The sequence below is a fragment of the Bolinopsis microptera genome, chromosome 1 (assembly GCF_026151205.1).
Source record: "Bolinopsis microptera isolate Bmic1 chromosome 1, MBARI_Bmic_1.0, whole genome shotgun sequence".
NCBI classification, from domain to species: Eukaryota; Metazoa; Ctenophora; class Tentaculata; order Lobata; family Bolinopsidae; genus Bolinopsis; species Bolinopsis microptera.
In genome coordinates, this window is record NC_087072.1 from 13,300,293 (window position 1) to 13,323,016 (window position 22,724).

General features: G+C 38.7%; 2 protein-coding genes across 3 annotated transcripts; both read left to right on the top strand.

Annotated features, from left to right (window-relative positions):
- Positions 1-38: 38 nt before the first annotated feature.
- LOC134820392 (zinc-regulated GTPase metalloprotein activator 1B-like) lies at positions 39-17,261 on the top strand. Of its 2 annotated transcripts, none has more exons than XM_063830773.1 (7): positions 39-168; positions 845-993; positions 1,115-1,242; positions 1,398-1,516; positions 16,049-16,272; positions 16,531-16,671; positions 16,794-17,261. In XM_063830773.1, the coding sequence occupies exons 2-7, from the start codon at positions 926-928 to the stop codon at positions 17,014-17,016; spliced, it is 903 nt and encodes a 300-aa protein (XP_063686843.1). In that variant the 5' UTR covers positions 39-168; positions 845-925; the 3' UTR covers positions 17,017-17,261. The 2 variants fall into 2 exon arrangements, with proteins under 2 accessions (XP_063686843.1, XP_063686836.1); XM_063830766.1 differs by having other exon boundaries at positions 45-168; positions 845-986.
- Positions 17,262-17,416: 155 nt separating this feature from the next.
- LOC134826141 (cytochrome b-c1 complex subunit 2, mitochondrial-like) lies at positions 17,417-20,433 on the top strand. Its single transcript, XM_063838424.1, has 9 exons — positions 17,417-17,695; positions 17,869-18,017; positions 18,127-18,261; positions 18,437-18,578; positions 18,765-18,903; positions 19,169-19,381; positions 19,516-19,673; positions 19,840-19,953; positions 20,081-20,433. Exons 1-9 carry the CDS (start codon positions 17,417-17,419, stop codon positions 20,288-20,290), a joined length of 1,539 nt encoding a protein of 512 aa, XP_063694494.1. The 3' UTR covers positions 20,291-20,433.
- The last annotated feature ends 2,291 nt before the right edge of the window (positions 20,434-22,724 follow it).

The window sequence follows — 22,724 nt, forward strand, 5'->3', positions numbered from 1 at the left end:
ATCATTGTACCACAAATGAACAGCTAACACTCCCTGGCAGCTGCAGGATGTTAGTTGATGATTCAGATGACGAGGCTCCCTGCCTGATACCAGCCGAGGTTCCCACACTGGTTTCCGGGTCTGTAGCTGAAGATGATACTCCCAACATTCCCGTTACTATCATTACTGGTCAGTACTGGTTAACAAGGTGTTTTACTGGTCAGTACTGGTTAACAAGGTGTTTTACTGGTCAGTACTGGTTAACAAGGTGTTTTACTGGTCAGTACTGGTTAACAAGGCGTTTTACTGGTCAGTACTGTACTGGTTAACAAGGTGTTTTACTGGTCAGTACTGTACTGGTTAACAAGGTGTTTTACTGGTCAGTACTGGTTGACAAGGTGTTTTACTGGTCAGTACTGTACTGGTTAACAAGGCGTTTTACCGGTCAGTACTGGTTAACAAGGCGTTTTACTGGTCAGTACTGGTTAACAAGGTGTTTTACTGGTCAGTACTGGTTAACAAGGTGTTTTACTGGTCAGTACTGGTTAACAAGGCGTTTTACCGGTCAGTACTGGTTAACAAGGTGTTTTACTGGTCAGTACTGGTTAACAAGGTGTTTTACTGGTCAGTACTGGTCAACAAGGTGTTTTACTGGTCAGTACTGGTTAACAAGGTGTTTTACCGGTCAGTACTGGTTAACAAGGCATTTTACTGGTCAGTTGTAAGGGTTTATCAAACTATTTTAAAATTCTCCGCAGTTCATTTTCTGCGTAACTCACTATAAATGTACTAACTCATGCAAGTTACAAGTATCGATATTTCGATCTAGTTCATCTTTTAGAAAAGCTTATCTTGTCTGTTTCAGGTTATTTGGGAGCAGGTAAAACGTCGCTCTTGACGTATATTCTAAAGGAGCAGCATGGTAAGCGTATAGCAGTGATAGTTAATGAGTACGGGGAAGGAGCAGCTGTGGAGCAACCGGGAGCTCTGGGAGTGGGAAATGAGAAGTAAGAGGTGATTATACTGTAACTGATAATTTTAACGAACATTATTATGCTTTTAAATGATTAAAGTATTCTGTTCTCTAATTAACACTATCATCTCTGGCTTTGTTTTAATCTGATGACAATGTCAGGTACGAAGAGTGGCTGGAAATGACTAATGGTTGTTTGTGTTGTGCTGTGAAGAGTAACGCTGTTATGGCTATAGAGAAACTCATGGAGAAAAGTGGAAAGTTCGACTATGTTCTCATCGAAACAACTGGTAAATATTCTCTTTTAGTTCTACTGTTTTAAACTATATTTCGTGTTACCAAGACCCCGTATCTAGTTGAAGCTACGATATGAAAACACTATTATTAATAGCTAAGAGATCAACTCACCTAAAGAGTCTTCAGTTAAAGTGTTTAACTTGCACAGGTTTAGCTGACCCAGGGAACATAGGACAGACGTTCTGGGTAGATGAGGGACTTTCTAAACTGTACCTGGACGGTATTGTCACTCTCTGTGATGCTTACAACTTCAACAAAACATTCCAGGTACACTCTTAGACTTGTTAGTCGTTATTTGAAATGGAATGTTTCTATCAATATAATGGACCATGAATATGAAGATGTTTTTCTTCTCATAGCGTATCTTGCTGCTGATTCACTGTAATTTAAAACTGAACTATTTCACCACGTGGCACGTATTTGTCGCCGCCCCTGCACATATTATCCTCTTTTCTAGGGTTCGCAATTGCAACTTATCGAGATAATGGATACATTGTTTAGAATTATGGAAATATCATCGGTCGATATCGGTCGATATGTGGACTAGGTAAGGCTTGTAGGTTATAATTATATTGGTATGCAGTAATTATAACACTAGCATTACTATTGTTCATGAGAAACAGCATATTTATCAAGGATCAAATCTTACATTGCTATATTTAATGTTTATATAAACACGAAAGAGCACCTAAAGAGGCTCAGCAAAGTGCTGGCCTATTTACGCTTTCTAAAACTCCTCCGTTCAATATGTCTCATAGTAAAAAACTCCTCCATCCCAGCCCTTGCTAAGTTCACTAAGTTGGTAAAATCGCCGGAGGAATATTATCTCGTTGCATACCCTATCTTCAACCTGTTCATCCATTCCTTCCATACAATCCACCTCATTGTCCATTCCCCAAGAAACTGCCAACTGGGAACCCATAATTTATATTGATTTGAAGGTGAACATACGCACAGATTGAAATTCCTTCGTCATGACTAAATCCTATATCCTAGACTCCATGAAATTTGTAGGCAGACTTTTAGATCAACATTTTTGAGCTTAAAATAAGTACCAATTCTAGACACGATCATAATTCATAGCATAATAATATAGGTTGTAATGAAAAGTTAAATAAATGTAGAATTTCTCAGTATAATAGTAGCAATGATAAGCCTTTCCAACACTCACCTCATTCCTCAATTAAGGAATATTACAAAGTAAATCATATATAATGAATGTTTAAAACTGGACTTCTGTGTTGAATTAAGTGATGTTAGTTTTTAAAGAATGTTGTCATTTTGTTCATCAATGGTTTCTTTAGTTCACATTATCTGTCTCAGCTAATACTTGATTTTGAAGTTCGCGATCCTCTTGTACTCGTAATGGTTCCATTTGCATGACATCTAGCCCGGAGTCAGCACTCTGTATGTCTACACTCCTTGTCTGAAAAAATCTTGCGATCGAAGACATAACTGTGGAGGTACTGTTCCTGATGAGTCTTTTTACTTCCCCTAATTTTCTGGGGGGGGTGTAACCCAAAAAAACCCAACTCCTACCCAAGAAAAGGTAATACTGGGATTGGGTTTTTTTGGGTTTTTTTGGGTTTTTTAAACAAAATTTAAACAAAATTCTAGCCATTTCATTAATTGTATTGAATGTGAATTATTTCCCACTGAGTCTTACCTACGTGTTGTTCTCATGTCTTAACTTAATAGATAGTTTACATAGTATATGAGTGTGTTTATATTGATAGTATGTTATCACGATAGCAAACAGGATGTCTCGATCATCGAGATATAATCCATATGAATGCACAAAGTGGAAATGTGCCAAATGTGGCAAATGTGTTCTCCTGTGGCTATGACGAAGGTCAAGGGCAAGTCAAAGCACATGACTTAAATTACTTGACTTAAGGCGGCTTCAGAGTCCGAGTCTCAATGATGTGTCTCCAAAGCTTTCTGTCCGCCATAGCTCCTTAATCTCCCCAGTGTTCTTGAGTACGGTGTCACTTATTAGGTTATCGACGAAAGTGAGCGGTGGTCTGCCCCTCCCTCTGGTCCCATGGCTAGGTTCCCGAAGGAGAAGTTGGTGTACTGCCAGGTCATCATATCGCTGGATCTCTGGATGTGCCCAGCCGACCTCATTCTTCTGGCCTGTATCTTCGAACTAACTCTTGGGAGTGATTTAAAGACCTCTTTGTTGGTGCGATGTTCTCTCCAGTCCACGTTTAGGGCCATCCAAAGCATTTTACTGTAACATCCGTCTATTATTTTCAAAGATTCTGTCATTGTCCACGTTTCCGTTCCATACAGGAAGATTGATTCAACTGTAGCCTTGAAACAGACGGATCTTTAAATCTCGGCGCAAATTGGACCTCCATATAGCCGTCATTTTGTGGTAGGCAGCCCATGCCTTGGCCTTGGGTACCCTTAAGTCGTGCTCTGTTGTACTTATCCAGGCTCCTGGGTAGAAAAAATCCTCAACTTCCTCTAAGGCATGTCCGTCCTTAGAAGTTATTGTGTGTGGCTCCTCTTCTACTAAATTAACAGTAAGATGCTTGGTTTTAGACAAAAGAGATTTTCTGCCTCCTCATCAGATGAGGCTTCTGTAGGACTGTAGCATGTGATGACAGTGAGCCTGCGCTTTCCATTGAAAGACATGGTGAGGATCCTTGCGCTGTAAGATTTTATAAGACTTAAATAGCCTCATATGCTGTCCTCGTCAAGATGATTCCTACTCTCCCATTAGAAGCGCCAGCTGCGTTTTTCCACGCAGATGAGGTCACTAGATGAATCCCTTTGTTCATCTTTTCTATCCTGGTAGGCTCAGAATGCTCTACATGATGTTCTTGCAGGCCAAGGATGTGCAGTTTGATTCGAGAAAATAGTTCTGCAAGTTCGATGCGTTTGTGCTGTTCTCTGGCTGTTCTTATGTTAAATGTGCTAACCTTAGCAGTCCTTTTACATGATACAATACAATTGATGTTCATATTTTTTTGATGTTTTCTTGTTTGACTTTCTGTAGAAATAGGTTGTCGTGTTGTGGAGACCGAGTTATCAGCTTCTGTAATAGCAGCGTAATTACCCCGGCAACCACTTCCACTAGAAAAAAAAGGGGCTTTAACCCTTAAGCTGTTGATAAGATTCATCTTGACTTTTCAGTTGGCTCACAATCCTGTGCAGTCCCCTGCACATTGGCAGTGGATTGTGTTCTTAACTCTTGCGCCACTAAAAGAGTAAAAGGTTAAGGCAATCCGCTTGAACAAAAGCCATCTTTAACTCTCACCATAATATCTTGGGTATCTTGAGCATGTAATTGCACGAACATATGCTATACAAGACAAATGTGACACTTCCTTTTTCTACCAAACAGCATCAGTTGTAATCCTTACCCAATCGTCGCCTGCTCCAGTGTGGGACTTTCCGATTTTATCCCAAAGCATAAGGAGGTTAGAGTGAGAACAGAGCTACACTTTAGCGGGGACTAACCCTTCCCCTGACTACCTCGTTACCCGGTACCCCGGGCATAGGGAGCCGTATCCTGACTACCAGAGTGTGGTCCAGTCTAGCTGGGTCATAGTAGACTAGGTTGAACAGGGTAACAGCCAACACCTCTTTAGCTACTGTGCAATCCACAGTAAAGATTTACGAGTCTCAAAGCCTCTTGTAGACCAAGAGTTAAGGAGTCAATAGATCAAATTATTGAACTTCCGGGGCTCAATGTCTCCCGTCGACCGTCCTGCCTTTAGCCTGGACCCCCTGTTCAGTATCCAGTCTTCACCACGTGGAGGTAGTGGCTTTCATCATGCTGTCCGATGAGTGTCTGGAAGAGGGCACCAGCAGAATACCCCTTTTCAAAGTTCTGGGAGCCTCACATCAGACCAGGGCTTCCACCCAGCTTCTATCCAGCGGTGACGCCTTGGGCCACCTAAGCTTCACACAACCATTGAAAGACCACCTGCCTACTTGTAAAAATTTTGATGATGCGATAAGAACACTGTAACTTTGAAGGAGAGGCTTTCCAACCATCTTCTGACGGAGCAGAGAGTGACGAAGCGGAAACAGATGATGAAGAAGAGGAAGTGGAGGATATTGACTCATCAGAGGAATGGGCGAAACTAGTAACTGTGTATGGTGATGCTCTGCATCATGATACGGCTGTTGAGGTTTGCCTCAATGGAGGGCGAGATCGAATGCCATCCCAGTCAAGATTTTAGCGACTCCAGGGCCATAAACAAGCGAAGATATCACTTAATATCACATGTGATCACGCAGCTGATGGTAACTGCAAGATTCTTTCAGTTGGAGATAGAGCATGGTTTCTCGTTAAGCGGATGATCAGGAAAACGGAAACAGAGATCGTGAAGGTGAGAAGAAAGGCTTTATTCCTCTCGTACCGGTTGCGGTCAGGGTTGGGGTCATCAGTGAGTTGCGTCCCTACTAACTCAATTTGCCATGGCCATCGAAGTGAGCATTACATATGGCTGATATCATATCTGGATGGCCAACTTCTTCTGAGCACATCAGTGAATAAAATACTGCTTTTGGGTGATATTTAAGCGATTATATCTATTGTGATGTTGTAGTGATGAACAACAACAGTGATGTTGTACTGATAATTGTTTTGCTAGGTGCCTACATGATTTTATTTCCTTCAAATGAAAAATTTGTAAAAAACCCAAAAAAACCCAACTCCTACCCTGAAAAAGGTCATACTGGGATTGGGTTTTTTTGGGTTTTTTTGGGTTACACCCCCCCCATTTTCTTCCTAGGAACTCTGTTAACGTTTTTTCGTATATCAGCGGGTTGATAACAGAGTTAAGTGGAAGAACTATCATCGCATACGTAGCATACCATTTAGTCGCATCAAAAACTCCGAGGTTATGCATACCGCTGATAACAATAAATGGTACCCAACATAAGAAATCAGTGGCAACAATAAGAGCAATTTTATTTTGTACAGATCTATTGTCCCTCACTCTTTTTGGGTTATGGTGCTGTCCTGATCTCCGTGAAGAAATCCTGGTTTGAATATTGATAACTATGTAGTAAAAAGTGATGATGATGAAGCAGACTAAGTTCACACCAAGCATTAGCCAAACTACTGGATCTCCTTTATGATCAGTTATGTCCGCTCTACTTTCAATCGATTGTCTGATTCTTCTTGCATCGTCACTCCGAACAAAGTACTTGAATAAGCAGACACCGTCGTTTCCATAAAAATGAACTGGACGTCTACTCAAAAGTCCATGTTCCTGAGTGAACATACCGTCTACTTTGTCACCGATTTGTTTCCAGGTCAAATCCGTAGTGATGTTAGTGGTATTATAGTGAACTTGAAGAACATTGACATGTTTCTCTTTGTTAGGGAAGCCTATGAACAATTTGTAGGCGGGGTCATAGTACATTCCCTGTACAAAATATTCCTCAAAAGAAGGTATCAATGGTATAACAGCTATAGCAAGGGATGTGGCGAGAATTCCCGTCGCTAGGAAAGCGAGCTTGACAACAGAGCTTTTGTTTGTAGGGCCTGGAATACTCTTTTTCTTAAAAGTGAGCCAGAACATTCGGATGATACTCAAGGCTGTCATAGCGAAAAGGGAGACTTGTGATCCAACTGTGCTGATGACCCCTAATATAGAGCATGCTGTTCCGGTGTACCATTCGGCTTGATGTCTGCAAAACCAGTTCCCATGTACAAAACTATCATAGAAAGACAACAGAACCAAGTATAATCCGATAAATAGATCTCCTGATCCGATTAGACTGATCAAGGCTTTGTTAGCTAAAATACGTTCATTCCCACTATGCTTTATGGTTGTTAGTCCAATGAATACGGTGTACGAGTTGAAGATCAATGCTAGCACACCCATGACCCAGCATAATACCTGCAGTATCCAGTTTCCAAGTATTCTTTTTCCACAAGCGGTATTACATTCATCTGAGAGGTCAAAGCAATCGTATATACCGTCACATCTCTGCGATAAGGAAATGAACTGATGCTTAGTTGAGTTCAAAGTTTCTTCACAAATCATGTGATTTGCACAGTTCAACTCGTCACTCATGTCCCCACAGTCATCTATGAGATCACATACTTGCATGTATTCCACACATCTACTGTTGTTGCATTGAAAATAGTCCTGGTGATATTTGCCTTTTTTTGTCTTCTCAACAAACTTTAGAAAAGAGTTGTTAGCAAGCGTATATGCTCGATCAGGATATTGTCCAGGACATGAATTGTACAACAATGTTCTGTTTTTATTTAGAGGACATGGGGCATCTAGACATAGATCCATGCAACTGAGAAACAGGTAATATTCACCAAACAAATAGGTGCAATTAACCTTTGAGGTCGGAACGAGTAACTCTGACTTCGTTATTCCGAATAAATCTGCAATCCAGGGTCGTATGAATTCTTTTACTTCACAGTTAGAGTCACCGCATACATCTCGCAATCCTCCGTGATAAAGATCGGTCTTATTGATCGTTGGAAAATCTCTTGCAATCCTACAAACCTCATTCTCTGCACCGTCACCACACGTCTCCACTCCGTCACAAAGTTGTTCGAATTGAACGTATGGTTTATCACCTTTCGGACACAGATACACGTTATTGCAAGTTTTATCACTTTCTTTAAATCGGTACAAAAATCTGGCGTAAAATACATTCATCTTCTGATAATACTAATTTACAAATGGATATAGACTATCTCTCTGACTGGGCACTAAGAAACAAAATGCGATTCCATCCAGCAAAATGTAAAGTGCTTATTGTTTCAGGAAAACCATCTTTATCTCCTCCATTCGCATATAATCTTGATGGCTCTCCTCTTGTGTATGTAGAGTTAGAAAAAGATCTTGGAGTCGATGTTACTCCTAAGCTAAGTTGGAATAGTCAGTGCGACAGAATTTATACTAAGGCCTGCCAACAACTTGGTATGGTCAGAAGAGATGGCCATATTGTCATTGATCAGAAACGTCGCCGGGCGCTTTACCTCTCCCTGGTTCGTAGCCAATTCGAAAATTGTTCCATAATCTGGCGCCCTTGTAATAAATCACTTAGTGATAAATTAGAAAGTCTCCAAAAGAGAGCTATTAAATGGATTCTGTCTGAAGAGGGCCGCAGTTATCCACCTGAGCAATATGTCAAAAAGTGCAAGCTTGTCGACATTCTCCCTTTGTCTCAAAAGTTTGACTTGAATGATCTTATTTTTTTCCACAAAGTTCTTAATTATTTAATTCCTGTATCGCTGCCTCACTATCTCTCTTTATATCAGGGCACTTCTCGACTAAGACGTTGCCACCTCGACAGTCTGTCTATTGTGTCATCAATTTTACCTAAGTTAAGTCAGAATTCACACACCACATGTACCTCAAATAGCCCACTGGCAAAATCATTTTTCTACAGAACCCATATACTGTGGAATGGACTCCCTTTACAGGTAAGACAGATTGTGTCTACTAGTCTTTTCAAAGCTGAGGTCACTAAGCATCTATGGAAATGTTTATTGGATAGTGAAACAACAGTCTAGCCTAGTCTCTTTGCTCCCCATATTATTATTATTTTTGTTTTATTAATTTTTTTAAATCTACCTTCCTATACTTTCAACATCATATCACACTTCACCTGCACACCTTCTCACACATTAATGACCATTTCAGACCTGTATCTAATGTATCTGGAATTTGACGTATTGAAATACCAATTTTGACTCTATATATCCACAGTTATTCACCATGGATTTGTTTGTTATTAAATAGTTTTTCATAAATTTTTGGATTTAGATTAATTCGATGTAATGGGTCCAAGTTACTGCGGACATAGTTCACTATGTGTTTACCGTGTTTGGGTGCCCATCATATTTTACAGATGGGGGCGATATTTTGAACGATTCTATTTTATATTCATCTATTGCTGTACTCTGTAAAATTTGAAAAGTATTTAATAAAAAAAAAAAAAGTATGATTTGTCAGTTTGATTACCACAGAAATTCAAATCCTCAGCCTGTTCATCCATTCCATCCATACAATCCGTCTCATTATCCATTATCCAAGAAACTGGTATTCCGACCTTCATACTTAGTTGAAAGCTAAACCTACGGACGCACTGAAATTCCTTCGTCATGTATTCACACATGTCATGAAGTTCGTCACTTCCATCAGAACATTCCCACACTCCGTCACACATCCTGTGTTTGTGTACTCTACAATCAGTGGAAGTAGACGGTGATATGCAACTGTTTTGAATGTCATCGTCACATAACTTAACTGGTAAACTAGTCCTCTCATCATATTCATAACACAACATGTACTTAGAAACACTCGAGTTATACCCATTAATAGGACAATAACCCCCTACTCGCTCTATATCAGAACAGTTAGTCTGATCTAGATAGTTCAGACAGTATGGATAGATTTCCTTCTTTATATCAAATATAGAGCACCTAGTATAGTTAAATATTATAGGTACTGTTCTAATATTGTTATACCTTACTTTATTTCTGTAATGTGTACACGAGTGTGGGGTAGTTTCATTAACATTACAGTCCTGTTCATCCTCTCCTTCATCACAGTCGCTGTTGTCTCCATCACATATCCAGTTTACAGGAACATACTTGTCCTTTCCCCAATCTGTACAGTTAATTCCGTATTTATACCCGTTACAATCACTTTCATCTTTACATTCAAACTCATTACTAGTGATACATTTATCATTACAGAGCTCTGTAGTTGGGTACTCACTAACAGTAGCAGTACTACTAGTAATATACTCAGTTACAGTGTAACTAGGACAATCCTTATCTACACTGCAGTTCTTATCACATTTGATGTATCTGTTGTTGCAAAACAAGCCTCCACACAACACATCCGTGTTTGTTATTTGAGTATTAAACCCACATGCCTGATACACGTGGGGATCGTTCTCACAAACTGCAGTAACCCCCTCAAGCTGATAATCAAAGTACACATCAGAGTGGGTACACTTGAAGTAGTATTGTTTCCTCTTTTCATCAAAACACACATTTTTGAGGAAGCCCCCTACTATTGTAACTGAGCAATTTTCTCCTGATTTTCTCAATTCATCCACAACCCTGTAGTCAACACAGTCCGGACAAGAACAGTGCTCAGCCGTGTTACCACACTGTTCAACCCACGCTTCACTATAACAACAAGGGTTCTCCCCATCAGGGTCACACTCAGCAGGACTGCCATCAGGGAGGCGATAATATATACCACATTTCTCATCGTACCTCCACTTTCTCTTGCCCCCTGATTCTTTCCACTCCCTATATATAATGGTGTAGTACGAACAAGAACAGTGATTAGCCGTGTTACCACACTGTCTATCATACGTATCATCACAACAAGGGTTCTCCCCATCAGGGTCACACTCAGCAGGACTGCCATCAGGGAGAGGATAATATATACCACATCTCCCGTTAGACAACCACTTTTTCTTCAATTCACCTGATAGAGTAAAGTAATGTACTACTGAGTGTTGCATGAATAGTTAATAATGTTAACATCAATTCATGTATAATTCCGCTGTCCTACATTTAATTAGGGCAATAAAATTGTACCCATGATCACAGAATCACTAAATGTACGCACTTAAAATTGTGTGCGGTTGAATTTGTTAATTTTATAAAGCTTTAGCTGTTTTCTTACAATTAATGATGATAAAGTAAATTTTATTTAAACAATTTCAAATATCTTACCTTGACAGAAGATGCCCTGAACTAAGACGATCAGTAGTGTGTTCAAAAGTTTGAACCCCATTCTCGTTCCAACTGATTTCTTGAGTCGAGATTTTTAGAATTTGGCTAATTGAATCCTTGAATTAAGTGAAACATGAACATTTTATAGGAAATTTCCAAAAATAAAATGGGTTTATGAAAAATAAAAATGCTGAAAAAAATACTGTCAGGAAAACAAATCGAAGTCCAAAACAGTTGATAATCGACAGTCTGGTCATTATGAATAACTAACGTCCAATAGTTTAAATGAGGGGCTGATATTTGTATTAAGTAGTGCTAATAATCGTTTTAAACGATTGTTTTCAACAATTAAAAATGGCCCAAATGTTAAGTGAACAAGCAAACAGAAATTACAAACGAAATGATATCATAAGGCCTTACAGTAAAAGTTTACTATTATGAATATACTGTGGAACATAGAGGATTGATGGTTTAAAACTGACTGAGCGCACCTCAGTTAAGTTCGTCAACTTTAAACTGTAATGAAATACCCGTCCTTGACTACAAATACCCAGGTTGATCTCAACCTGGGTAACTGTAGTGACTATGAGTATTGTAAGCACCAAATATGTCATGTGAACATCTGAACAGTTTTTGGGGGGGGTCAACCTCATTTTACCTCATTTTACCTCATCCCAATTTTGCCTTTTTTGGCTGGCCTCATGAGGTAAAATGAGGTAAATTTCGGCAAACATTTTTAACAGGTAAAATTCTCTAAATCGTCAATTTAGTCACGAAGGAGTATGGAAGGAGTTCTAAATGTGTGCTCCTCTAATATAAACAGTAGGAAATGGTTAACTTTAGTCGAGGTCTCAGGTCTCTACAATGTCGGGAAGTTCCTGCAGGAATTTGCGCATTGCGCTTGAAGCGCAAGATTCACAGCGCCAAAAGCGAAGGTCGTAGAGACATGAGACCTTGACTAAAGTTAACCATTTCATACCATTGCTATAAGTATGCCACTTTCAGAGTCCTGAACACACTCCCATATCTCTTAATCGTCAATTGTATGAATTTTACCTGTTAAAATATATCATCTTTTACTGATATCAATTTAGTTTAACACAATATGAGAATATAAAGAGGAAGGTTTTCTTGGAGACCTGGACCATCAAAATAGTGTACATTGCTGATGTCATTGTCAAGACTCCATAATAAGAGGGTCTAGTTGTGGGATTATGCTGGATAACAGATATGATAAGTGGTAACATCCTACAAAAGAATGTTAGCTTACTAAGGAATTTTCCTCTTACCGAATTATACAAGAAGTTAACTAAGTTCCTCCTAGTCCTAAGCATTATCTTGTTTCAGAGGGAATGAGTGATATAAAAAGATGAGGCCAAAGAATTAGTTGTGAAGAAGGCATTTGTACTCTGTAATTTCTAAGCTAATTTTTTTTCGATATTTATAGCTATTTACTGATCTTGTTTTGACGTATCAGCAAGAGATCACTGGACCTCGTTAGTTGTTAGTCATGTTATACTGATTCAGTTAGTGACGAGCTATGAAGTAATCATTCGACCTCATTTAATACTGATCCTATCAATGACGAGCTATGAAGTAATCAGTGGATCTCGTCATTTGTCAATGCTTATCCTGTCCGGACTGTCAGTGACGAGTTATGAAGAAATAAATGAAGACGTCATTAATTCCTTGTTCCAAGAAGATATTCCTCTGGTAACAACCCGTTCTGGCCTGCTTCTGAACATAATATGAAGATTCGAAAACCTAGTCTACCTAAATTGGAACTTGCTGACTGCATTGGAAAATGGAGAACAATCGATAAATGATAATCAGTGCCAGGATATAATCAAACTTGAATTCGGAATCCAAGGAAAACCTTCCTTTTTTATATTATCATATTGTGCGTTAGTTTGGTGTGAAGTAATATGTTCTTTTTTAAAACTAACAGTGTTTTAAACTAAATTGATATCAGTTAAAGATGATATATTTTAACAGGTAAAATTCATATAATTGACGATTAAGAGCTGTAGGAGTGTGTTCAGGACTCTGAAAGTGGCATACTCTGATAGCAATGGTATGAAATGGTTAACTTTAGTCAAGGTCTCATGTCTCTAGGACCTTCGCTTTTGGCGCAGTGAATCTTGCGCTTCAAGCGCAATGCGCAAATTCCTGCAGGAACTTCCCGACATTGTAGAGACCTGAAACCTCGACTAAAGTTAACCATTTCCTACTGTTTATATTAGAGGAGCACACATTTAGAACTCCTTCCAAACTCCTTCGTGACTAAATTGACGATTTAGATAATTTTACCTGTTAAAAATTGGTGAAAAATATGGGCGTGGCCCAAGTCAGTATTATACGAAACCGTAGACACAAAAAATTGTTTGGTTGTTCCTGATCCTGTAGAGCAATTAATTAGAGGTGATATCTAATTATTTGAACGAAAAGTGGTTTTGTGAACCGCCCTTTATTCTACAGCGAATCATGAACATTGAACATGTACATAAGAACTTAGAATTGCATGAAGTATGAGTTTATATGAGTAATTTATTATGAAATGACCTTTCACTATGCAATTTCGACTAAATTCATGTAGATATCCAATCCAGTTCCATGCACAACTGTTGTCTACATTTGGTCTAGTTAGACACAATTTGTTTCAGAGTGACTCGATAATCGCAATATCAAACTAAGATATTATTTAAATGGTCCATGTCATGCAATGCATAAATATCCCCATAAATTGGCAACTGCCAAAGTGACACTAAAGTTATTGCTAATTCCTTTACAAAACTTAGCAAGTGCTATTAACAATTTCCTAATGGATCATGGAAATTGAAATGTTCAATTTTCTTTTCATAAATAATAATTATAATTCGAAGTTTTATTTACCCAAGTTTGGAGAGTAAGTAGGTTAAACTGGGAATGCCCCTTCCCAGGGACCACATCACCCCTAATAAACCATTAAATATCACGGGAGACCATGCACAGCCTCGAATTATAGTATAATGACTTCGAATAAACCTTTTTTGTCTCTAAAAAAAGGCTTAGAAAACTAGATTTATTTACCTCATTTTACCTCATTTTACCTCATCCCAATTTTGCCTTTTTTGGCTGGCCTCATGAGGTAAAATGAGGTTGACCCCCCCCCCCCCCCCCCCCCGTTTGTAATTGGTCAATTTATTTCTACGCACGAAACCAAACACCAAAATCAGCTCCTGAGTAGGCCTCAGAAAGAATCTTTGGCTGATGATTTTTTCCTTCACAATTATTTGAACAATGTAACGGTTTATTTTTCTTCAAATTTACACATGAGTAGAACCGATTGTCCGCGCCAAAATTATGTACCGGCAACTACGGTAGCCGTGGTTTCTGAGTGTGGTTGATGATTAATTATGAAGTATGAACTACGCATAATCTATGAGGAGATAATTTTTGAATAGAAATGATGATTGTTAGAAAAATATTGTATATAAGGTATTGCCTGTAATCGTTTGAACGACGGATGACCGGATTGTTACGCAAACGGTGCCCAACAAACAGAATTTACAAGCGAAATCATTTTTAACGGGCCTATAGTTTTATTTAAAGCAAAATCTATTATTATATATTTATGACCTCTCGTTTATGAATCTGTGAAACTGAAATGATTAATGATCTGGGACTGACTGTACACACTTCAGCTAAATTTGTTATCTCAAAATAAATACGCGTCCTTGTGTGCTAGCCCTGATTTAACCATACGTCACTGTACCATGTTGAAAACCATGAGTATTCTGAGCACCAAATTTGTCACGTGAACAAATAGGCAGTGTTTGATTGGTCCTAGTAGGCTGAGAATTTCAGAGGAAATCTTTTGAAATTGTTGGCTCTTGTACGTCTTGGCTATGTAGGTGATCATGTTTCTTTGGACATTTGATCGCCACAGAAACTTAAGTCCTCAACGATTAAAAATGGCCCAAATGTTAAGTGAACAAGCAGTGCACAGAAATTACAAGCGAAATGTATCAAGGCATCTTTACAGTAAAAGTTTGCTGTTATGTTGAAAGTAAAATAATCGCAAAAGTTCGTTTATAAATATATACTGTGGAACTGAGAGGATTGATGGTTTAAAACTGACTGAGCGTACCTCAGTAAATTCGTCAACTCTAAACTGTAAATAAATACCCGTGGCCGTCCTGGTACGTACTACCCCTGATCTCAACCTGGGTAAATATAGTGACTATGGGTATTGTGGGCACAGAATATGTCACGTGAACATCTGAACAGTTTGTAATTGGTCTATCTATTTCTAAGCACGAAACCAAACACCAAAATCAGCTCTTGAGTAGGCCTCAGAATGAATCTTTGGCTGATGATTTTTTCCTCCAAATTTATTTGAATAATATAACGGTTTATTTTTCTTCAAATTTACACATGAGTAGAACCAATTGTCCGCGCTAAAATGTACCGTCAACTAGCCGTGGTTGATGAGTGTGGTTGATGATTAATTATGAAGTATGAACTACACATAATCTATGAGGTGATCATTTTTGAATAGAAATGATGATTGTTAGAAAAATATTGTATACGATATTGCCTGTAATCGTTTGAATGATGGTCGACGGACGACCGGATTGTTATGCAAACGGTGCCCAACAAACAGAATTTACAAGCGAAATCATTTTTAACGGGCCTATAGTTTTGGGTAGTTTTATTTAAAGCAAAATCTATTATTATATATTTATGACCTCTCGTTTATGAATCTGTGAAACTGAAATGATTAATGATCTGGGACTGACTGTACACACTTCAGCTAAATTTGTTATCTCAAAATAAATACGCGTCCTTGTGTGCTAGCCCTGATTTAACCATACGTCACTGTATACCATGTTGAAAACCATGAGTATTCTGAGCACCAAATTTGTCACGTGAACTAATAGGCAGTGTTTGATTGGTCCTAGTAGGCTGAGAATTTCAGAGGAAATCTCTTGAAATTGTTGGCTCTTGTACGTCTTGGTTATGTAGGTGATGATGTTTCTTTGGACATTCTGATTGCCACAGAAACTTAAGTCCTCACTCCCTAAGTCTATTCTCTCTAATATATTGCACTTTTCCAGGAAGCAGGAGGAAAAGTGACGGAGTGTGAGCGTCAGATAGCACTGGCTGATGTTGTCATACTCAACAAACTAGATCTTATCAACGATACTATCAAAGATAACATCAGTAAAAAGATACAGAGTATCAACAGTTCTTGTGATATACAGTATACCTCTTACAGTCGGATTGATCTAGATACGATACTTGGAATTCAGGCTTACTCCAGCGCTGCTCCTCCTCCAAGGTTTTACTTTTTTAATTAATTAATTAATTAATTCTCATCTTCATGTAGAGTAAACCTCGATCATAGAGGTTCTGAAGAGTATCCTAAGTTCCACAATTATAATGAATTTGCACTCCAGTTCCAACAAATAAATACAGTGAGCTGTGGTATCGATATTTGTATAGTTCCACAAACATTATTTTGCTAAATGTTTTGCAGTCCTTGTTGGATTATTCCAGAGTTTCCTGCTGTGTACAGTAACACCGTCCCAATCTTCAGCACGATAGAACACAATATATCATCATCTATCAGCACAGTTACCATGACAACTGATATTATCATGAAAAGAGGAGATATAGAGAGTGCTTTAGAGACTTTGTTATGGGAGGATCTTGATTCGTTCTCTAATTCCGATAACAAGTTGGTTGAGTAAAAAATTTCTATTTTTTAATTTCGATTTTGTCAAGAACTAGAATATATATATATTCTATTTATGATCATAAGTTTTTCACTGGAATACTGACTAATCTTTATCTCTCCAGAAAAGAATCACACTCAATGGAGGACACGGGAGGAATGAACATTCTGCGGTTAAAAGGGAAGCTTCAAACCCCAGACGGTTGGATTATGATCCAAGGAGTAAGAGATATGTTCGATATAACCGAGATAAAGGGAGATAATATCCCGTACCAACATTTAGTCTTTATCGGGGTCCACCTGGACAGAGTAAGACTTTGTGACGTCACTAAAATGAGAGTCAGATGACCTGGAGTCTGGAGTCTGTTATTTTAGATATACTTTATTTAAGAAGTTTGTTTAAAAGTTAAAAGTTTATTTGACATTTTCTAGCGTCATTATTGAGGGTCGATAAATTGGAAGAAATGTTTGGAATATTGTTTATATTGGTGCGTGCGGCACTTTTTTATAACTTATTATCATTAGTCGTGTTGATCATGTGCTGTTCTTTAAAGAAATATATTTTGATCATGTCTTCAATCATCTTTATTAAATTGTTTACTTTACTTTACTGTTTATATTAAGTTCTTAAAAACTAAATCGTAATATTCCACTTAAATTGGAAATTCTCGTAGATTGACTGAACAATGACCTATTATAAGATTTCATAAAGCTCCGATTTCCTCAACTAACCCTGACACTACACAGCATGTTGTTGGCAGCCACCACCGCCCGTACCCAGCAGGTAGCCGGTCTCTCCACCCTGACCGCCCTACCCAAGAAGATCCTGACGCGTGTTGTGGGGAAGCTGAAGGTGGACGAGGAGTACTCTGCTCATGTTAACCTGGATCTGGAGAAGAAGTACGATGTACCTCTCCATCAGATCTTCAGCAGGACTGGTCATATTGACAAGAGGCTGGCTGGTGACGCCATGGTCATGCCTTGTTACAAGGAGAATCTACCTTTCCTTGGGGCTACAAGCGGCCAGGTATGTAGTGTTTAACATTAATCAAAAATCTTATTTGGGTACTTCCTATAGGAAGTAATTAATAGATTAATAGATTAATAACCACCTTCTTATATTTGAACTTACAACTTTTCCTTCTTATATTGAGATAATTTTATCAACAAACAAAACTTTTAAACCCCACCTTTGTGCAGATGGAAGCCTCCAGGCTGTCCAATGGTGTGACTACAGTATCAGTAGATAATAGTAGTCCTGTGGTTCACCTCGGTGTTTACTTGGGAGTTGGAACTGGTAACGAAACCAGAGCAAATGCCGGCAGTCTTCAAGTCATGAAAAATGCCTGGTATGTTCTTAACTTCCAATATTTTCTCTACTTTTTAAAACATCTCTGTAGTTAATTGTTATCTCTAATTAATTAGGTTAATTTTGTGCTGACCTTTAAATTGGTCCAGGTTAGGATCAACTACAAGGCGAACTCTGATTGGCGGACACAGGGAACCACTACAGTGTGGAGCCAATATCGAGTTCAATGTTGGACGAGATATCACTTCAATCACTGCTTCTTGTCCTAGAGATAAGGCTAGCTTGTAAGTTACATATTGTTCATCTTGTTGTCGGAAAATATAAAATATTTTGAACTTTCCACTCAAATTCGTCTGTCATCAGCTCTCTAGTCATTGTTCTGATCTACGTATTATTTACTTATTTGAAGTATTTCACAACAATATCGTGATATTATTAACGTACTTTTAAACTTCCCAGAGTATTGGATCACATGACACAGAACTTGGTGTGCCCGGAATTCTTCAACCACGAACTCCACCAAGCTAAAGTTGATGCCCTTCACCAGACTGGTGTTGCTCTGTCTGATCCTGCCACTATTGTGATGGAGGAGGCCAACAGGGTGAGCTGCTAGTGTTACAATTATCGACCATGTTAACCATAACTTTGTGTTGATAACTAGCCACAACATTGGGAATGGGACTTTGTTCTTGAACCCAATGTTAACAGTCTATGTTTGAATGCGGTTCATTTTGATTCCTTTGATCCCACTGAATGTGTGTATTTAAATTGTTGACGTGTATCACAGCTCGCATACCGTGGAACTGGACTGGGCAGATCTATCTACTTAAAAGCGGGAAACACGGGAGCAATTGAGCGTAACACTCTGCTCGACTTCGCTGCTGAGAACTTCAAGGACTCTAACAACATCGCTGTAGTTGGTGTTGGTAAGTTATTGTTTATAGCCAGGCTTCAAACTTCTGTGAGAGTTTGGACTTTGTGAATTGTGAGCAGTGAGGGTGGTTCAATGAATTCTCACGACAATGTTATTTTATACAACTTTTATGATAATTTTTGATTTGATTGATAAGAATTTTTCCGTTCACCATTCATAGTAGTTCCAAATTATTAATATTATTACTACATTTAGTTTCCAGTGTAAGTTGATCCCATGTATGACTAGTATAGTGGTAATGATAACCACCCCAACAGGTCTAGACCCAGAGAACCTGAGTGGATTAGCTGACGAATACCTCTGGTCACTAGAAGGAGGTTCTGCCACTGTTGCTAACACCACCTGGACTGGAATGCAGGAATCTCAGATCGAGGCATCTGGTAATGGGGCTCTAGCAATGTGTCTTGTTGAGGGAGCTGCTGCTGGGTCACAGGATGCCCTTGTATTGGGCATTCTCAAACATCTTGCTGGTTAGTATTTAGTAGAGACACGTGGTTTTTATTCTGGAAATGTTTGAAGAATGTTCTAGAATAATTGAAACTGAGACGGTAAATTAAAAACTGTTCAAAAGTACTCGGTCCAAAACAAAATATCGTTTTTGCAGGAGCGGGAGGTTCAGCGATAACCCACGGTGGATCACACAGTCAACTCATATCCGCTGCAGCACCCTACACTCAATCACCCTTCAATACCCAGTGTGTTAACATTAACAATGTTAACACTGGCATGTTCGGGCTCAGTATCTCCGCTGCTGGACAAGAGGTTTTATTTTAGTTATTTTATCAATTAAGTTGACTAATTTTGTTACTTTATTGCTAGTTTATTTTAGTTAATTTTGCAATTTGAAAGTTAAGATTGACAACCCAGAGTAGTTATTTAACTGTAAACCTAATATTAGTTTACATTTTGTAATTCATTTCCTATTCAGATTGGGGATGTACTGAAGTCTTCTTATGGTGTTATGATAGGACTTAATGATGGTGTTTCTGACCAAGCACTTGAAACCGCTAAAAACAAACTCAAACTCGAACTTTTATCTGCAGTGAGTTTAATATTCTTCACTTCTAAAATTTCTGTTTTAAATCAAGGAGACCCATAAAATATTGCCTCTTTTAGTCATTTCTAACCGTGTGAAGTTTAACATTTAAAATAACAAATCTTTTTTTCAGTACGAAAGCAATCTGGCTGTACGTGCAGCGACCGGTCTTGAGAGCATAGCAGCTGGCAGTCCCAGTTCGGCATCTCAATTATGCGGTGCTATCGACTCAATTACAAACGAAGAAGTGATTGAAGCAGCAAAGAAAATCAACAGCTCTGCTCCTATCTTGGTTTCGTACGGCAACGTGGAAAGCATGCCCCTTCAGAGAGAATTACAATAGAATAAATGAACTAGTCTATTTATTAAACGAGATTAACAACTGATAAACTGAAGTGCTGCGTTCGATTTATTTCCTGATTTGTAAATATTAAAATGACAGTCGTCTTTCGTAATGTGTTATTTTATAGGTTGTCACCCACGGAATTGCTAGAGTTACTTGTCTCCCTGATATTGGGCCAGTCACAATAATCTAGAGTCGCAGTGTAAAACGGATGGCGCGAAGCAGTTTTGCGCAATGAAATCAAATTTTGGCGCACGTACGAATACGTTAGGAAACCTATATATATATATATATATATATATATATACGTACATATATATATATGCAGCTCAGCAATTTTTAACCCCCCCCCCCTCCGTAATCAAACGTAATCAAGATCGAACCCCCCTATATTACGTAATCAGGGTTTGACCCTCCCCCCCCCCGTAATCAAGACCCAACTCCCCTCCTATATTACGTAATCAAGATTAGACACACCCGCCCCCCTCCCTATCTATTACATGTTCATGTTAAGCCATTTATTTATTAAAAACTATCACAACGGATTAATGAATGAAATAATCGCAAAGCACAAACGAAAATTGGTTTAAAAAACGAAAATTTTGGTTACATAATTAACGATTTTAACCAATTTTCCAATTGGTATCTCGAAAATCGGTAAAAAATTAAAATTTTGATTACGTAATCAACGACCAAACCCCCCCCCCCCCCGTAATCAACCGTAAGCATTTGAAACCCCCCCCCCCCCCCTCGCCTGATTACGTAATATGTGAACGACCCCTTATAGCCCAATTAAATAAACGGTCGTGGGTATCAGTGTTACTGTTATGTAGTGGTGAACATTTAATGTACGATTCCTATGACCCATCTATGAACCATCTTCGGAGGCCCTCGTTCATATCATGTGTCAGTAAACTGAAGTTCCTGTTAACTGTATGCTGCTTGTTAAAAATAAATAAAATCATAACAAGCCTTAGACCACTTACACTGTTAAACGGATCGAGGAAGATGCTCACTCAAATTGCCTTAAAACGGGTTGACTGTTGAGAGTAGAATTGACAACTATAGTACACCATGCCATGGCAGAGTGCTTACAAGAGAGGTAGGAGCTGCTCTGACATTGTGTGGGCTCAGAGAATGCTCATATCTGTTGTGATGAGGAAGAAATGGACATTTAGCAAAATGGGTATTGATATGAGTAGAGCTTTTGATACCGTGAAAAGGGACACTATCATCAATGTTTTGAAAGATGCTGGTTGTTCGGAGGACGACATTCGCTTAGTTCAATACCTTCTATCGAATACTCTCCTTAGAGTTCGTGTTAACTCCTCACTGTCGGAAGAGTTTGAAAGTTTACTCGGAGCCTTTCAAGGTGACAGTTTATCTGGAAAGCTATTCACACTTATTCTTGCAGCAGCCTTACACCACCTCAGAGCTGTATCTGGGAGACCAAACCCAGGGGGGGGGGGGGGCGTAACCCAAAAAAACCCAACTCCTACCCAAGAAAAGGTAATACTGGGATTGGGTTTTTTTGGGTTTTTTAAACAAAATTTAAACAAAATTCTAGCCATTTCATTTGTTGTATTGAATGTGAATTATTTCCCACTGAGTCTTACCTACGTGTTGTTCTCATGTCTTAACTTAATAGATAGTTTACATAGTATATAAGTGTGTTTATAATAAAATTATGTTATCACGATAGCAAAGAGGATGTCTAGTTCATCGAGATATAATCCATATGAATGCAGAAAGTGGAAATTTGCAAATGTGTTCTCCTGTCATTGAAAGAGGCTATGACGAAGGTCAAGGGCAAGTCAAAGCACATGACTTAAATTACTTGACTTAAATCAAGAGGCTTGCATATAATGAACATATTGACACGGGTGCAGAGTTGAGTCTGTACGGAACCTAGTAGTTTCAGATCCTTGTTTAAATTGTCGTACAGCAAGGTCATCCACTACTTTAGCCCGGCGAGGCACATAACTCCCTCTACAACTCCATGACAAATGTTTCATATATACTAGCCGAGTTCACAAGATATATCCTTGTGTTTGAGAAGAGCTCGTTAGAACTGCTTCTTTTCCCTTCAGTATCCCACAGTCTCTCGAGTTTCGTAAGTGCCAGAGAACTCTCTTAAACAATTACTAGACTCGGTGATTATAAATCAAGAGGCTTGCATATAATGAACATATTGACACGGGTGCAGAGTTGAGTCTGTACGGAACCTAGTAGTTTCAGATCCTTGTTTAACTTGCCGTACAGCAAGGTCATCCACTACTTTAGCCCGGCGAGGCACATAACTCCCTCTACAACTCCATGACAAATGTTTCATATATACTAGCCGAGTTCACAAGATATATCCTTGTGTTTGAGAAGAGCTCGTTAGAACTGCTTCTTTTCCCTTCAGTATCCCACAGTCTCTCGAGTTTAAGGC